The sequence below is a fragment of the Danio aesculapii genome, chromosome 6 (genome assembly GCF_903798145.1).
Source record: "Danio aesculapii chromosome 6, fDanAes4.1, whole genome shotgun sequence".
Classification (NCBI taxonomy): Eukaryota; Metazoa; Chordata; class Actinopteri; order Cypriniformes; family Danionidae; genus Danio; species Danio aesculapii.
The window spans coordinates 44,179,966-44,199,731 of NC_079440.1; the positions used below are offsets into that span (position 1 = coordinate 44,179,966).

A 19,766-nucleotide genomic window follows, 5' to 3' on the forward strand; every position below is an offset into this window, starting at 1 on the left:
GACACCCTGTGTGCTGTGAAGCCTCACTTTCATTGTCATATGCCAAAACATTTACCGCTCTTCAGAGTATTAATGATTAGATGTAGCATTAATTATCATCAGTTATAAGGATTAATATTAAATAAGGATTAATTTTAGAAGTTTGCCTTTTGACCTCTTTCTATATTCCATAACATTAGGAAACCGTATCTATAATTAATTTGTGTTATATATACTTAAATGTATAGTTCACTCAAAAAGGAAGATTCTGTCATCATTTACTCCCCCTTCACTTTTTCAAAACCGATTTAGTTTCTTTCAGTTGGACAGCAAAAAAGATATTTTGAAGAATGTTGGTTGCCTTCTTAGGCCCGTAGCCACCACTCACTGACAAAGGTCCAGAATTTGTCCCATACACAAGCTCATTTGTCCTATTTTGACTGCTATATTAACCTAGATAATAACCTGGATATCAACACGTCTCCTGCAACTGGGTTATGGACTTTTTGACTAACATCTGCTCCACCATCGTCACACTCAACACTGGTGTACCACAGGGCTGTGTGCTGAGCCCCTTCCTCTACTCCCTTTTTACCCACGACTGCAGGCCCATAAATGGGTCCAACACCATCATCAAATTTGCAGATGACACCACAGTGATTGATCTAATTAACAGCAATGATGAGACTGCCTAGGAGATACAGCATCTGGCCACTTGGTGTACAGACAATAATTTGGTCCTTAACACTATTAAGAACAAGGAGCTCATTGTGGAGTTCAGGAAGGGAAGAGTAGGGTCACATGATCCCATTCACATCAATGGGATGGCCACTGAGCCCACTCATCCTTCAATTTCCTGGGGACCCACATCTCAAAGGACCGTCCTGGTCCACCAACACCTCCAGCCTAGTCAAGAAGGCTCACCAGCACCCGTCTTTTCTTAAGGCAACTTAAGAAGAACCAGCTGTCGTCAGCCATCTTGATGATAGAGAGCAGTCCTGACCTACTGTGTCACAGTTTGGTATGGAAGCTGCTCTGTTGCTGAGGCGCTGCATGGTGGTGAAACTGCCCAACGCCATCACAGGGGACACCACTTTCAGCCATTGAGGACAATGCGAAGAAACATTGTCTGTGCCAAGCATGCAGTATTTTTAAGGACTTCCTCTCACCTGCACACTGTTTTCTGTTCTGTGCCTTCTGGCAGGCGCTTCCCGTCGCCCCCCGGACAAAAACCAGCAGACTGAGGAACATGCTTTTTCCCCAGAACTGTCTCCCTTTTGAACACTGCCGCCCACTTGACTCTTTTGCCCCCTCATGCACCCCCACACTGTCCTCATAACTTATGTCTTATATAATCAGTGCACTATTTAATATTTGCACATTTAAAAATTACATATTTATCGCACTACATTGCACTAGTTAATTTTTGACATGTACCCACTTTACATATATTTGTAATTATGTTCATATCTATCTGCATACCTCTGGTTATTAATAGCAACCTGTACATATATTCATCTATTGTAAGTCTCTTTTCATAGTTAATACAACCTGTATGTACTGTTCATAAGTACATCCATCTGTGAATATCATGATAGTTTTTCTATAACTGCACTTTATAACTTATACCTGTATCCTGCACTTGCTGCTATTGCACTCCTGGTTGCTTTGTACTTGTACATGTGTAATGACAATAAAGTTGAATCTAATCTAATCTGGTGAAATTTGGTAAAAATAATCCATCAAAAATGCTTTTAGACCAAAACGAATGGAGCAAAGACGCTTCGGTGTGACTTCAGCTAATCAGTTTTGGCCAATGCTACTAAAAATTTTTAATGAGTAGCTACAACATCCATCTGTACAAGAAAACATACAATCTGACATAAGAGAAGTCATCTTTCGCTACTGTATTGTTGAGAACACATTTTACAAGTAACTTTTATTTTAAATATTGGACCTCATTCTCGAAACAAACAAAAAAATGACCAATAAAAATGTATGAAGCACCAAAAAAATACCATATTAAAATTTATTTGAATACTATTTTGGCTAAAATAGTGGTTATGATGATCATACGACAAGCTAATTCAGTATAGTGCCTAAAATGTAACTAAAATGCAGTATTTTTTTTTTTATTAAATAGAAAATGAGGCGCATAATTGCAAAATGATCCACTTTCAACAGGCTGGCTATGGGCATGCTTCTACTGTATTTTTCCTACTATGAAAGTAAATGGGTCCTAGCAACCAGCATTCTTCAAAATATCTTCTTTTGTGTTCAACAGAAGCAAGAAACTTGTAAAGGTTTAAAACCACCCAAGGGAGAATAGATTATAAGGTAAATTTCGTTTTTTGGAGTGAACTATCCTTTTAAAGTATACTTATTTTATTTCATTTTGGGTCGCTTAAGAAAATGCTTCTCATCATCACTTTGTTAAAACTTTTCGGTTTGAACCTTAATAACAAAAATATTACGAATTATTATTAAAGGAGTATTAAAACCATGTGTATTAACGGAAACAGCAAAATAAAAGCTAATATCCTCTAATCAGACTTTTTTGGTAAATGTTTGACGATTTAACCGGAAGTGACGCTGTTGTAGGAAGTGTTCAGCGGAGCGCGCGGGAGTTTATTGTTGCTATTTAGGGAGCTAGTGTTTATTAGCGTCCCTATGTTTTCCAAATAACACTAACAACAGCAAAGCAGTTTGTTGAGAATGGCTCAGCTAAATGAAGTGGACTTACCGCCGAACCTGTCATGTCTCAAAGTACGTTCAGTTTTTCCACTTTTATTTAACGTTACATAAAAAAATGAATATCTGCTACCAGTTACCAGTGTGTTTTTGTCTCAAGCTCAAGCATATAAGATAATAATTCTGTTCTTAATAAAGCACAGCAAATCCATTCAGGATGTATTTTGGTTATTCTGTTTATGCTGATTGATTTACTGACGTTGATCAGAACTAATTACTTTGCATATTTGTGTACATCAGTAAGAATCTGTCATGCATAATTCAGCGGGTAACGTTATTCAGATAGTATAAATCGGGATGTTTGCTTCAGATCTTGTATATTTTTGTTTATCAGCCCATAGATACTCTCCTCCGATGTCCCATCTGCTTTGAGCTTCTCAACATCTCCATGATGACCCAGTGTTCACACAACTGTACGTATAACACTTTTACACCCAGTTTATAACATGTACAGTATGAGGGTTAATTTGCCTACTTATTCTTGAGCAATATGCAAATGATCATATTTCTTTTTGCTTTTTCCAACAGTTTGTTCTCTGTGTATTCGGAAGTTTCTCTCCTATAAGTTGTTGTGTCCTGTGTGTAACTCGGTGAGTGTCATGTCAAAATAATTTTATAATAACTCATAATTTTCTTGTCAAATACTTAAGTGACCTTTTACTAGTTTAGCTGCAGTGTTCTACATTGAATGTGAAGTAAGGTCGCAACATGGCACTGGAAATAAGCTGATACATCAATTTCATATCTAAAACTTCTGTTATCACAGTAGTTTAATTAAGTTATAAATTAAGTTTTTTTTTAATCAAACTTATCTTACTTGAACTCTGCTTGCAGCCATCAACAGAACAAGACCTCAGGAACAACAGATTATTAGACGACTTAGTTCAGAGCTTCCAGATGGCAAGGTAAAGTTTGTAAATGTTTAATTGAGTGTTTATTAATGGAGTTTGGATTTATAAATATAGAATTTCTGGGAGCAAAGCACAAAGAGTGCATAGGCACATATTGTATTCCCTTGCTTGCTTCTACTTTTTGTTATTGTTCTACTACACTTTAGAAGCTATTGGGAAAGATGTTAAATGTTTCATCTGATTCTGAGTGCACACTAGGACATGATGATCCTTAAGGCTTCACAATAAAATTATTGCAAAGTATATAACGTATAATATTTATGCAGTTTCTGTGAAATGGTTACAGTAAAACTTGATTTTTAATTTGCATATGCTTAAGGGTCTGTTAGTTTAAACGTTTCAAGTAAGATTAGAAAATGAAAGCTCTGGAAACAACGTTTATAGCTTAAACAAAGATTCATAATATTTGTAGTTATGCAGAGATGACTGTGTGGAGTTATTCTGATTATTCTATTTCTGCACCAAATTCCTTAGAAAATATTTATGTGAATATAAGGTAATATTAGTTAATTTTTTTAGGTCTATGCTTGCAATTTGTTTATTATAATTTAAGCAGATATGTTCTACTACATTGATAAATCACACTAATCGTTTAAAAAAAAAACATCTTAAATGCAGCTATTCAAGTCATCTAGTATTTTTTTTTTTCATTTTACAATATAATTAAATATATTGCATTGTCAGATTTTTCAATATTATGAAGCCTTCGTTTAACTTTATGGAAAGTTTTTCCAAACAGTTGAAGAGACAATTTTAGAATATTGGATAGTAGATTATCTTCAGACAGAGGCAGTTTAAGTTGATTTGACAAACCGCTTTGGAATAACATGTGAACAGATTCAACAAAGAGCTTGTCAAAGTGGACTTGAGACTAAATCTCTGCAGTGCAAGGCATTATAATGGATGTCACTCACAGAGGTAAAAAAAAAAGGTTCATTATGACCCACATAATTTTCTGTAATACAAATTTAAATGCAAAAAAATAATTGGCTGTTTCTTTTAGTGCTGTTTCTTGAATAAAAAAATCTGATAGACTACTGTAAAACAGTGTAAAATTGTTACTGTATTTGAAAGTATGAAGTAGCTTGTGTATGTAATACAACTGCACTATATAATGCTGACACACTGCATACATGCTGCGAACTAGTCATATGACAAAGTGCATGATAGAAATCGCTGGGGGTTAATTAAATATGCACTTGGTAGCATTTGCCAAACCATGACTGCGTTTACATGGACACCAATAATTCGATGTTAATGCGATTAAGACAATACTTTTTTGATTAATTTAATCAGATTAAGGTCATAATCGAACTAAAGAGAAATCGAATTAAGACGTGTGGAGTATGCCGATTTTATTTTTCATGTGAATTTTGTGAATAAAGCTGATTCTAGTAAAGCTTTCTAACACATGCTTTAATGGAGCAACACCTGCAACACCTCATCATAGTACTCTGACAAGCTATGCAAAATCATGTTCAAAATTAAAGTTGAGTTAGTAAGGCGATAATGCCCGTTGTTAAAAATGGTGCTACATCTGAAAGATCACATAATTAGGGTCGTCATGATACTGGAATTTGGTACCAATCGATAAGTTTAAAAAACGTCCATTTCTTGGCCATTTGAGCGCTACTGAGCACATTCTTAGACAGCGCTGATTTGCTGTTTTGTTCATTTGCTCAACAGAAATGACTGTGATTGGCCGTGAAGCTTATCAGTTCACCAAACTCACTGCTGTTTACTGAGTGTAAATACAGAGACAGGGACACTGGAGTGTTTCAAAGTCACGTCGATCAGCTGGTTTGTCTGTAAGCTGACATAAGAGCGATCCACTGAATTGCGGCTTTAAAATGCTCCAATGACCCTGTATTTAAATTAATTGTATTTAATTAAATCCATCTGTGAGATGATTCAGCAATCGTGTTTATTAGTCAAGTTGAAGCAATAAAAGCAGTTAAATCTTCTTCTGTTAATTCAGCAATCAATTGGGTATTTCCCGGGTTTCTTCTTCATGTGTATTTGGATTTTAAATGGCCTAGGCAATGAAATTATCAGTGTATTGGCAGAGTGAGAGACATGGGCTGGAATAATTTGTACAGGATGATAACCATGGATAAAAATAGTGCAGTTTTGTGGGATTATGATTAAAATGTTTTTTTTCTTTTTTTTTTTCTTTTTTTTAAATGTCTGAATAAAAAAACAACTGTTTTCCCCATTAAACACAATCATTTTTATTTTAAGAAACATTTCAAATATTTTGGTAAAGTAAACATGTCAGGCTAAATAGTTAAAATAAATCATGGACTTCTGCTGTATTCATTAGTTTCAAAAACACAGATTTATTTACAACTTGAAAAGGCATCTTTGAAAGTCTTTTTTTCCCTTGTACTAAGCCACTGCACTGCTCAGGTCTAAAACACGCATGGATGTTGGCGCATAAGCGATTTGATTTTAAAAAGTTTCCTCAATCGTGGGCTGACCAGTAGCTTTTGATGTGTATGGTGTTTTGCTGCTGGAGATACTATTGCACTAAAAAAAACTAAATAAAATAGTCCTAAAAAACTTAAACCATAGGAACGGTATAACTGAAAATTTAAGCAGTTTTAAAACCTTGACTTTTCCAAACCGCGGTAAACCTTGAAACCAATCATCATCCCATACCTAGTCATATTTTGTCCTTATTTGCTCAAGGACATAATTTTAAAAGTTAGAGAGTGGATTTGGCGCTTTTGTCATGCTGCGTATGGAAATCCTTGTTATTGGAATGTCTTTGGTTGATATGACTCATTCTAAAAGTACCATGAATCTTGATAACCTGGTAAATACTTCCTATTATTTATGTCTTTGTCTGGAACGCTCATTAAGATTCAGCTACAGTCCCAGGCACGCTGACTGACCCTGTCAATGAATGTTTGATCGCAGGGGTTTGTGTGAGTAAGCACTAAACATGTTTGTCTTATGAATGATGTATGAGCTTCAATTCTGCCATACGCACATTGGCTTCCTGATGGAATTAGCCTAAACTTGCTCAGTGCCACAGTCGGTCTTGTTTAGAGAGTGTAATACAATCCTAAAGAAGGCAAGAAGACCGTAAAAAAACAGTCAGTGACATGGGTACTTAAATCTAATATTCGGAATGATTCTATAAAGCTTAAGATTGTTTTAACATGCCTGAAGAGATCATAAAATCGCCTAATTTATAAGAATTAAGAGATTTGCTTTAGAAATAGTTTTAATACTCTGTTGAATGCAGTTGTTTCTTATACTGTATCTCGTGACAAACCTGAACATGTAATTCATTTGCCCTAACAGCCTAGTCTGCTATGAAATTCTGGATTTCCTTTAACAATCAAATGGGATTTTATTTTCAATATTCAGGTCTACGTCTTTGGCATAATTCACCTGCTGCAGGACTCAGGGAGGCTTTGTTTCTCTAAAAAGTGTCTTAAGTTCTCAGACTGTAGATATGTATTATAAATCTGACCTAAAGTAATCGACAAGCAATGCTTTGTATAATTTTCTAAGCATTTCTTTAACCTGATATCTTCCATTAATACATTTTCCTGTCCAGTTCCTCATATTAGCTGCAAGGTAGTGCATAGTCACAGTACACAGTAGATTTTCTTTGTGATATTGGTTTTTAATTCAGTCTCTGTAGGTGCCATCACTCTCTGTGTTTTGTCATTTTGTGAGTGTGCCTAATATAGTTGGATGGGGGAGTTTCAGATGGCCATCGGGATGAAGTGAGACTTACCTTATGGGACACTGTTTTAATTTCCTGTTTTCTCTGAGTGATGATGTCAAAGGCATGCGTCATCTTTATGGACAGGAGATTGGGGACAGTTATTAAGGCCTTTGGTATATATAGCGTTATCTTTGGATGCATTTCTTTTAGGTAGTATATCTTCTTGTGAGTTTAGATCAAAAAGGGGTCATGAAAAATAAAATTAGCCTTGATCATCTGGCATAGTAGATGTTTTTATGCCATTAAGGCATCATGCAGGTTTTATAGCTTGAAAAAAATCACTTCATTATAAACTAAGCATTTCTTTATTAAGCTTTAATAATGCTGATATGATACAAAGTGGCATGACGTCACAAGGCCAAATCTGTGGGCGTAAAGAAGCCACCGTTTGTGTGTGTGTGCAAAACATTAGTTACATTAAGTGAACATTGTAGAAAATATTAAAATAGTAATAAAAAAATCCTTGACCTGACCCTTATAAAAGCTTTTGCTTCATCCTTCCTCAATTTATGCCATAAAAGGTCTTTAATCAGAATAGAAAATAAATAAATAAATAAATAATTGTAAAATAAAAAATTACTTAAATTGAAAGTCATGGCATTAATATTTGTCTTTTCTTTATCTATATAAAATACCTAAATGCATTTACTTAATATGCAAAATGGTGATACAAAGTATTGTTTTGCACAAAAACCCAATTTTGGGTTTTGGCTTAAAGTAAGAACAAATCTTTTTAGTGTGGTATACAATTACTTTAACATTTTTTAAAATAACTTTTAAAAATAGCAGTTTTTCATAAATTCAATGCATTTTGATTAATTTCTGAGAATAATTTGTCACATTTTGCTTAATGCAATTTTATTTGAAGAGTCTTTAGACATTTGAACTAGAAAAAGAGACGACATTGGAAAAACATTACTTTTTTTCAGTGTGATAAGAAGTATGATCTAATTTTATTTAAACACTTGGTGTGTTTTTGTTAGTAAATACAGTTTTTTTCTCCCCTAGTTTCATCTAATAGTCATAGTTCTGAGTAAGAACTGGCTCTGTTCCCAACCTTAGTTGCTGGTAAATTTATTATGATTCAAAACCCTAACTGTACTCCCTTTAGGTATGAGATGATAACTGGATTTAAGGTTTACAGTGGTTTGGAAAAGTCAAGGTTTTAAAACCGCTAAAATTATCTGAATTAACTAGGCATGTAACTATTCACCGCGTGTCGGTTGAAAGTCAATTCAAATATGCGACAATTCAAACCGCATCAAGTACAAATGTTGAATGTATCGTGGTACATGCGCTGTTTACAGGCACAAACTCGCTTTACCTGCACATCAGCGGCAAGCAAGAGGTGGAAGTGGCAGACTAAAATGACAGCTGTGAAGTGCGGCAAAGAAAACACAATCTGTGTGCAAAATACTGCAAAAAGACGTGTACTTACAAAAACAATGAATATGTTGCACATAAATTATCAGCACAGTGAAAAACTACACTGTAAAAAATAAATCCGTAAAATTTACGGTAAAAACGGCAGCTGTGGTGGCCAATTTTTCACCATTAAAAATACAGTACAAACTGTAAAAGCAATTTCTCATTTTTACAGTAAACTACCGCATTTCATTTATAGATGTAATATATCTTTATTTTGAATTACCAACATCTACACATCTTTTGTCACACAGATAGACACGTTAGCACAGCCATATGCAGGTGGTGATGAGAAAGTTACATAATGAACCAATGCTCATCACAAACAACTTTTCCCACAAGTAGTAAAGGGTACCAGTGAATAGAAGGTGCTCAGTGTCATTCACACAGCTTCAAAACCCTAGTATGGTAACACACATAAAATTTAAGTCATGAAATAAACATTTGTTTATCAACATTAGATGTAACATAAATCTCTAATGTACATAACTGATGGGGAACCAACTGAAAAGATCCATAGTAATGTCAACAAAAAGCATGAAAAGTGATGTGCCATGCAGGGAATTCTGGAAAAGTCAATTTACGGTTATTTGTTGTAAGGAAACATACTGTTAACCAGGTTATGGATTTTTACAGAAGCATTTTTACTGTTTTTTTTTTTTTACCGTTAAATTCACGCCTATTTTTTACAGTGTACTGTCACAGACATCTATATGCGAAAAGCTATTAATAGGCCAAACCATGCAGATGGATGATTTGCAGCTCCGCTTGCCCTTACGAGTGCTACGGAGATCACACAGCGCATCAGTGATTTAATGGTGAAAGTGTGAATATGTTTTTTAGACTAAAAGAGAAGGTTGTTTTGTTACAGAACCAGGTATTAGATTACTTTTTTACCTACTCTTATTCAATTTAGTTTTTGCATATTTTAATACCTTGCTTATTATATCATATATTATATATTAAAATCAGTATTAGATGCCAGTGGCCAGTCCCCAGGAGCAGAGGGGCCTACTGACCACCTCTGTAAACCCTGCTCTCTGCTTTAGGAAAGGCTTTCCTCTCCACACCAGTTAAACAGTTTTTTTCATCAGCAGGGACATTGTAAATATGCAAAGATCTCAGCTTATACCAGAAAACATAGATATGCTGATAATTCTTTTAAAAAATGTCAATTTCCAGCACAGTCACAGTCACATTAGTTTTAAATTTGTAAATTGCCTGAACAGTTGAAGTTTTAGTTTATACTAAAGAGTCTTCTTTGTATTATTGATTTTTTTTAATTTTTTTATTTGGACTGTTTTAAAATTCTAGTTTAGTTACTGCAGCATAGATTTTATTTTGGAAAAAGAAATTGTGCAGCATTTGAGAAAAACATGAAAAAGCTCTTGTTCACCTTAAATTTGTTTCACATAATTTTGTTAAATTGTGACTAAATCGTGAATTGTGAGATTAGTATTATAAATCGTATTGATCATGAGTCAGGTGAATCGTTACATACCTAGTTATAACGTTTCAAGGTATGTGTAAATTAATTAATTTATTTATTTAAAAAAAAAAAAAATTTAATGGACCCTCCACATCAAAAGCTACTGCTCGGCCCATGATTTAGGAAACTATTTGAAAAAATAAATAGTATACAAGCATGCTGGACCTGAACAGTGCATTGGCTTACTTTATATCCGAAGAAAAGAAATCAAAAGATACCTGTTCAAGTTATAAAGAAAGCTGTCTTTGAAACTAATGAAGACAGCAAAAATCTCATTTTAATCGTTTAGCCTGAGTTTTTAATGTTGCAAAATCTCTTAAATGTTTCATAAAATGAAATATATTGTGTTCAATGAGGAAAAAGTTGTTTTTTACCCAGACGTTTAAAGGGAACATATGAAGAGTTAACATGCAAAAATCTCTAAATGGCGTCTGAAATGTTCTCCTAAATTAAGCATTTTTCTCAGCCGCTTATATTTAAGTTGGGTTATTTCACTTTAAAAGCAACGAAAAGAGCTTATTTGTCACCTATAAAAGTAAATTTACTGAGCCTACACACAGGAGTTGGAGAAAATATGCAAATTTTAAAAGAAATTATATATTTGAGGTTTTGGCATCTAAACTCTGTATATTCTGATAGATTGTGCAGTAATCACAGTACCATGATACTATGATATTTTTATCAAAGGTTATCATACTGTCTGAATCTTATACCTCATTCACGCCTAGCTCCCTTCAAATTATTGTTTATAAAGTTTTCATTTCTTAATAAAGTTATAAAAAAGCATTAAATATGTCTCCATAAAGTCTACTTAAACCTAGTGCTTATTATTTTTTTCCTCCACATATATGAGTGGAGTAATTTTGGCACAGGTGAGTTGAGTGCCCATTAGCAAAGATCACAGATTTCAAATCTCCTACTGTCCTGCCCCAGCTGGGAAACTGTCACCGAGTTGAATGGAAATGCTAATTTATAGCTTTCTCTTGATTATTATAGACCCTCTTGGTCTCGATGAGTGCAATTAGCTTTGTGTTTCCAGGTCTGAATATCGACCCCGCTGAGCTGCTGCTGTTGCGAGCTCACTATCTCCTGCTTCTCCTGTAGGAAGATCAATGAGCTCCCAAAGAGATCCAAGTTTTATATTTTTCTGAAGTTCTGCTTTAATTCAAACTGGCATAGCCTTCCCTGCATTATTAAGATGTTCACCAAAATGCTGTCAGCTTTTTTAAAGCACTAGATAGCTTTAAATCTGATTTCATTCTTAAATAATATACTCTTCAGTCACGGCTATTCTTTATAAACATTTTCAAAGCTGCGGTTCCACTGCTTTGGCCTGTTTTCTCAGCTGTAAAATCCTGGTGGTTATATAACATCTTTGGTTCGCTACAGCAATAAATTTTCTCTGTGTGTTCCATTTGCCTTACTGGATTCAAATCCGTGCTTTAGGGGACTGAAAGTAGACAGGATTTTTTTAGTGGTCTGTGAGGGGTTCCATGAGGAGTTTTTTTAATTAATTAATTAATTTATTTATTTATTTATCTTTTTTAGGATTCTTGTTAAGTGGCTAGTTATGCCTGCAGTTACAATACTGCAATTCATTTATAAAAGCATTACTGAAGAAAAGCCAGAAAATTACGAAAGTTTGTTATTTATTAGTTAAATGGATCATGCAATTTTTTATTTTTATTTTAGTTTTCGCATACAGGCCACTTATAATGTTAGTCAAGGTTTTTTCAAGCTAGCATGACTTCGTTTATGATTACTTTCCACCCTGTGTCTGATCATGTTTTTTTTGTCTGTTACTGAGCCCTTTAAAGTTCTTTAAAACCTTTTTTTAAAACTTTGACAGAAACACCTTCTTTACATTTAAACTGATTAATTATTTTATACCCAATAGCATATTTTACACACAATGATATCACAGGGTACATATTGAGTGTAGTACTGGGAAATCTTTAAGCCAGGGCTGTCACCATCATTTTAGGTTGAAGGAAAAAATCTGAACTGGAGAAAGTGTTCCTTTTAGGCGACTAAATGATGCTTTTTATAACTATAATTTGCTTACAATACATTAATATTAATCTTAATAACTGCTCCAGCTTTCTTTGGACCTGTGTTTGATGGCAAAACAGCATAAATAGAAATCACAATATTTAAAATGTTATATAACAACTTTTTCTTGAAATGTAAGGTAATTTTAGCTGCGTTAATATGCTTCATCCTTCAGTTTGTGCTTGTGGACTTATGTGTCTTATACACTACCTGACAAAAGTCTTGTTGCCTATCCAGGTTTTAGGAACAACAGATAATAACTTGACTTCTAATTGATCATTTGGTATCAGAAGTGGCTTATATGAAAGGCAAAGGCCTCTAGATTACGCTTATTTTACCAAAGTAAAATATGATCATGCCTTGATTTTTAGAGGTTTAATCAGGACGGTAAGGTCTGACTTTGCTTAGACAAAAGTCTTGTCACTTAACAGAAGTAATGTACAGTATAGAATATAAAGTCACGGAGCAGTGGATAAATAATTAATATTGTGTATGACTCCCATGAGCTTGGAGGACTGCATCCGTACATCTCTGCAATGACTCAAATAGCTTATTAAAAGTCATCTGGAATGGCAAGGGAAGCGTTCTTGCAGGACTCCCAGAGTTCATAAATATTCTTTGGATTCATCTTCAATGCCTCCTCCTTCATCTTACCCCAGACTTGCTTAATAAAGTTCATGTCTGGTATCTGGGCTGGCCAATCCTGGAGCACCTTGACCTTCTTTGCTTTGAGGAACTTTGATCTGGATGCTGAAGTATGAGAAGGAGCGCAATCCTGCTGAAGAACTTGCCCTCTCCCTGTGGTTTGTAATGTAATTGGCAGCACAAATGTCTTAATACCTCAGGCTGTTGATGTTGCCATCCACTCTGCAGATCTCTCGCATACTGAATGTAACTGAAAGTCTCCCCCATACTGAATGTAACTCCAAACCATGATTTTTCCTTCACCAAACAAACTGATTTCTGTGAGAGTCTTGGGTCCATGCTGGTTCCAATAGTTCTTCTGCAGTATTTGTGATAATTGGGATGCAGCTCAACAGATGATTCATTGGAAAAATTGACCTTCTGCCACTTTCCCAAATGATCATCTAGAAGTCGTTATTATTTGTTGCTTTTACAACTGCGATCGATGACAAGACTTTTGTCAGGTAGTGTACATGCACATTGTTAAATCAACAATTACTACATTGTATATTAAAGATGTCATGCAATATTTAGTTTTCTTCCTTGCTAAGCTGTCTTTTGAGTCCACACTCTATTTACAATAGTCTACACTTTATTTAAATCTCAAAATAATGCTTAATATTTTCTATTACTGTTTAAGTTGTCCATTGGCCAATTCAAATTAGTCTGACACCTCTGCTGTAAACATCTTTCAAATGTTTACCATGCAATCAACGCATAATATTGTGACTGTGCTGTTATTTGGGTTGTGTTCTTGACATTTTCTTGTCTTCGACATTTTTGTTTACTTTCTGCTCTGAGTCTTGCAAATATCCTACAAACACACATTTGATTATTCATCCAGAGGCCAGAAATATTATGTTGAGATCTAGATCCACCTAGGGAGCCTGTAATAACCTTAGTCACGGTGTCATCCTGCAAATGGAGCTTTCAGAACATGTATTAAATCTTATTTTTAGCTTAACGGGAAGATGGGGATTGAAGCTTTATCTCCTTTTTTTTCTCTGTATAATTGGTGAAGATTATCTTTATTCCTCCTTTTAGCTTCGGCCTTTCTGACATTATTAAAAAAAGATCTGACATGATATCAGAACTGCAATGTATTAGGAAGAATACACATTCATGTTAGACCGAAAAAGGACAAAGCCACTTTAGTGATCACGTGTTGCTTGTCCTTTTTTTCGTGAGTGTTTAGTTTTGTGTGCGTATATGTAGACTAGCGGTCAGACAAAGGGAAATAAAAGGTTTCAATATGGAAAGTAGCATTTGCACACCTCATTGACTCCACTTTATGACTCTGTAATGGCCTTGCAGTGTTTGTTGGCTTTCCACATTTCCACTGGAATTGCAAAACCGACAGGTGCTCGCCACCATTCTCTCTCTCTCTCTCTCTCTCTCTCTCTCTCTCTCTCTCTCTCTCTCTCTCTCTCTCTCTCTCTCTCTCTCTCTCTCTCTCTCTCTCTCTCTCTCTCTCTCTCTCTCTCTCACTTCCTTTTATGTGCTCCTTTCTCTTTCTCGCTCTTTCTGCCCTTCTGTCCTCCCCTCAAATAATTTTTCACTATTTTGTCTCTCACTCTCCCTCAGTGGGGAAGCAGAGATATTCCAGCGCTTACACATTGTATAGAAAAGCAGATCTGCCACCAAAACACTTTTACTGACACAAATTGTCACCTTAGTGGCTCAAACAGATGAATGATGCTTAAACATCAGTTTTGTTGTCCTTGGCCCAGTTTATGTCCTTAAGAGCTTTTTGAGTCTTTGATATTACAAATGCTGTGCGTCATATATATCATATCACGGTTTTTTTTTTTTCTTTTTTTTTTTTTCTTTTTTCCAGGATCACGATTCTTCCTGATGTTGGTTTTAAAATTTGCAAGTTTTCTGAGCAGTACCAAACTGTTACTTTTATTTTAAAAACAAAGTCTTACATGGTAGTGAAAAAAAAAAAAGACAGACATTTAGGACAAAGAACTTTTGTACTTTTTGAATAAAGTGTGACCCTAATTTTGAATTGTGAACTTTCAATTTAATGCCCTTCTGTTAACCGCTGCGATGCAAGCGTGCACATTCATTTAAATATAGTAACATTTGATTATCTGATTCATACATTGAATTAACCAAACACTTCAGCTGCGTTTTGTTCACATTTTGTAATGTAGATTATTTCTGGAGTCCTTTTATTAACACTGTATATCATTTTCACATGTCTCCAGGCAAAAATTGTGTCACTCAAATTTGGAATCGCCCCCCATTTCACCTGAAACCCCGGCTACGGTGATCAAAGGCAAAGCAGCGAGACAGAAATGCCTCAAAAAGGAATCAAGCAACCTCAGTCATTTTTTCCAGAAGAAGACCTCTGTGACTCTCCCGTCAGAGATCCTTCACGCCCCAGTCAAATCTGAACCTATGGAGGTGTGTGTTCAGCAGCCTGGCACCTTCAAGCAAGAGAGTGTGGAGGATGCAAAAGACGTGGTGAAAGAGGAGAAGATGGATGTCTCTGCTTTTCCTTCCACGTCACAAAACTATAAGCCAGCGGTTAAAGGTGATAATCATCTCATATTTATTTTTGTTGGGGGTGAACGTATATTTGATAAATACGTCAAGTTTATTTGTATAGCGCTTTTCACAGTAATTACTAATCTAATCTAATGAACTAATCATGATGAACACTTGCACAGCATTTATTAATCATAATTGAACATTTACTAATGCATTATTAACATCCAAGTCGATGCTTGTTAACATTAGTTATTGCAAGGTGAGTTAACATGAACTAACAATGAACAACTGTATTTTCCTTAACTAATGTTAACTAACATGAACAAATACTGTAGTAAATGTTTTGTTCATTTTTTTGTTTATGTTAGTAAATGCATTAATTAACATTAACTAATGAACCTTATTGTAAAGTGTGACCAATTAAATGAATTCTATTTAATTCTTGCTGTTATGCTGTATTTTCAGTTTATGGTGTTTCATTTAAAAAAACAAAACTATCAGAGTGGGTTGTCTTTGTTGTGTTGAATTTCCAACAATGGGTTAATTATTATTTTATTTTTTTATTGGTGCAGTGTGTTCATGAATTTCTTTTGTTCTGCTTCCAATAATGATTAACTTTCAGTAATGTGTTTTGCAGTGGAATGTCCTGTCTGTGGAGTAGGTGTACCCGAACAGCACATTAATAAACATCTGGATATGTGCTTGAACAGAGACGATAAGAAGGAAGGATTGAGAAGGTATGGAGAATAGTTGTAACATAGAGCAACAGCACTGTGTGCAGAATGATGGAGCAAGTTGATGTTTTTAATGTCTAGAGCAGGGGTAACCAATCTTGTTCCTGGAGGTCCGGTGCCCTGCAGGGTTTAGCTCCAACTTGCCTCAACACACCTGCCTGGGTGTTTCAAGTAAACCTAGTAAGACCTTGATTAGCTTGTTCAGGTGTGTTTGATTGGGGTTGGAGCTAAAATCTGCAGGACACCGGACCTCCAGGAACAAGTTTGGTGATCCCTGGTCTAGAGAAAGGATTTTAAAGGCTAAGGTCCAGAGATCCTTGGGGAGACGCTAGTTAATGAAAATGATTGGGAGAAAAAAAATAGAAATAGTTTAAAAATAATGAAAGTAAATAAACTTTAGTATTAAAGCAAACAAATGTATAATTATTAAATTAGATTTTATTTAAAAAACTATTTAAAGTCTAACAAGTAATCAAAATCACTAAAATAAATAATAAAATCAAACATTTCGGTTAAATAAACATTAGTGAAAAAGCAAATAAATCAATAATTTGTCATTTTGATTTAATTAAATGATTAAAAAATTATAATAAATAAAACACTTATAAATAAAATCATAAATATATCAATAATCTGTCAAATTGATTTAAATTAATACAAATTATATTTTAATAAAGAATTAAATGTGTAAATGAATATAATATGAATATTTTTTATCTTAATTTTTCACAGTATATATTGTCTGTAAATATATTATATATATATATGACATCTCAGACACAAAGTACCTAGATTCTGTTCATTTTTGCCTAAAAAAATGATTAAAAAAAATCTTAACCAGGAGCAAAAGTTGAATGTAGCAAATGCAAAAACAACGGGAGTGATTCAAACAGAGAAACATTTCAAGCATGTTGAAACTCTACTTATCCAATCAAATAAATGAAGCAGAACAAATTGCTGTATTATATAGTTTAATTAGCTTTTTAAAAGGGGATTGTTCTTTTGTTGTAACAATTGTTTGCCTATACTGTATGTCTCCGAAATGTAGATTTCTAAGATACATGTATTTTCACCTAATTAGAGGCCATTTGCAATTGTGTTATTTTTCATTGTGTTAGTTGGATAAAGATAACTGATTGCAAATTTTAATGAATAGATGGTTTATGATTTTTTTTTTGGGGTCCAGTTGAGAAGTATTTGTGGTTAAAGATTCTTGTTAAATACCATTCCCAATAGATTGTAGCCTGTCTCCATCTCTCACCCTCTTCTTGCCACCGGTTTTTCACCTGAGGGACATCGTGAAGGCCTGACATTTGGTGTGTGTGTGTCGGATTGACAGAAAGGGTGATTTAATTTACTGGACACCTTCAGGGTAACTTGATGAATGAGGAACATGTGTCAGCACTTCTGTTGCCTAAAGCCCGTCCTGACATACCACTGCTGCAGATGAAGGAAACCTGCACATTTTCATGCTTTAATTAGGCCTTTTATTTTTGTGTAGTAGCGTAGGGTCTGATACTGTAATGTAAGATTTTAATGTTAGGTATAAGTGGTAATTCTTGTCAAATCTTCAAGAATTGGCAGACTGGCGGACAGAACCCCCCCCCCCCCCAAAAAAAAAAACAGAAAGAACAATTTTTGTTTTTGGTTTGAGAGCCAAAAGAAATTCTGAAAGGCTGAGTGATGGTACACACTGAAAAAAGATCCATTAATTCACAGGCTCTGTATTTAGCGGTTCACATGGTATTTTCTGTTTATTTGCTGTTGTGAATTGTATTATAGAAGTTTTATCTCTGCTCTGTCAGCTTTTGATGTTGAAAATTCAGCTCTACAGTTTAACAAAGTGACTTTATTGAAATTTTAGTAGTTTAAGACAAGATAACAGAAAATGTACTGGCAGTTTGTTACAATGTTTTTGTACCGTAATTTACAACCCAATCACAGACAATATATCACTTCAAACTATTAAACATGTCAACATAAGTTACTTTTCAATCTTTTCAACATCAAAAAGCTTATGGAGGAAAGATCAAGATGCCATAATACAATTCAAAAGCATAAATAAGTGAAAAATCACGAAACACAAAATATGGAAAATTGCTAATTTATGGATATTTTTTTTATAGTGTACTGTTTTCAAACATTCAGATGCCTCTCTCCCTCCCCTGCTGCAGGAGGCAGGGTTGTACATGTCACATTGCTGGCATGTACTGGTCTACTTCTAAACACAATTAAAATTGGCGGCTGTGAGAGAAGATGAGTTCAGTTAACATCTACTCTGCTCTGTGGAATCCAACTCTGCTTCTTGACTCTCCAGTTTAAATAAAGTAAATGAAATGCAGGGCAAAGAAGGTGGAGTTCTAGAACACATCCACAGATTGCATGAATGAAATGGACCAACGGTAGCTCAAAGGTGTTTTGGAGTCAAAATGCAATTCCTCAAAAGTTGGCTTTCGTGTGCGGCTTTAAACTGCCTAAACGAATTCAAAAAGACTTTAGTTTTGGCCAGATAATTTTCAAAATGACGTAATTTCAGATCTTTTTTTCGGTTTGGTTTGAAGTATACCGTTTTATTAATTTTTATTTTCTATAAAATACAAAAGAATATATAATAAGAACATTACAGTCTACATTGAACCTCACTGGCTTTTTTGTATGAAGCAAAAATAAACTTTTTTCTTTCCTATGAAACACAAAATAAGATATTTTAAGAACATTGCAGTCTACATTAAACTGATTCTACATTGAATTTTCAGAATTCTTTTATTGTGCTTCATAGAAGAAAGTGAGTTGTACAGGTTTGGAATAACATGTGTACGCAGAAGGATTTTATTTTTGGGTCAGCTACTAAAGCTCTTTTGTTGTACTGCCTGAAGACTGTTTGTATCTAGCATAATTGAAAAGGAAGAAATATAGCTGCACGTTTAAATTTATGAGTAGTAGAATGAGCCTGTCAATTAAGGAAGGATGCAAAAAGCAATTTGATGAAAGGAATTTTAGACATTATGACAGTAAATAGCATGAGATGCTTATTTTCTCATTTCATTGATAAAATATTTTTCATTTTGTAGACATGCTGCTACTTTAAATGTTTTAGTCACCTTTCCTCAAAGAATATCAGGAGAAAGATTCGACTAAATTTATGACATGACCCAGAGATGTTACAGTGCACTAAAATGATGGTTCTGTATATTTATGGTACAGCAGTGGGTGAAGACTAAATGAAAAATGTTTTTTTATTTATTAACTAGTTTACTGAACAAATTGTTGGTCTGTCTTTTAAATAAGTTCAATTTTAATTACACATTTTCTAAAAATCCCAAAACTATACATCTCAGGGAACTGTATTGCACGTCATATATTAAAGGCTACAAACAATTGAATTCAATTTCTGTTTATGTCAGATGTAAACATCAACACACACATAAAACATGCAAACAAATATGTAAAATGCATGAGGCAGTTTTATATTAACTTCTAAATCTAGTTCTAAAATT

At 34.4% G+C, this 19,766-nt stretch overlaps 1 protein-coding gene across 1 annotated transcript in view; it reads left to right on the plus strand.

Annotated features, from left to right (window-relative positions):
• Window positions 1-2,574: 2,574 nt before the first annotated feature.
• Window positions 2,575-19,766, plus strand: part of rad18 (RAD18 E3 ubiquitin protein ligase) — a 72,835-nt gene continuing 55,643 nt past the window's right edge. Inside the window, exons 1-6 of the mRNA XM_056460340.1 lie at window positions 2,575-2,745; window positions 3,065-3,143; window positions 3,259-3,320; window positions 3,565-3,635; window positions 15,250-15,578; window positions 16,173-16,272. Coding sequence (XP_056316315.1) covers window positions 2,695-2,745; window positions 3,065-3,143; window positions 3,259-3,320; window positions 3,565-3,635; window positions 15,250-15,578; window positions 16,173-16,272 — 692 coding nt within the window. The 5' untranslated portion in view covers window positions 2,575-2,694. The remainder of the gene's footprint in view (window positions 2,746-3,064; window positions 3,144-3,258; window positions 3,321-3,564; window positions 3,636-15,249; window positions 15,579-16,172; window positions 16,273-19,766) is intronic.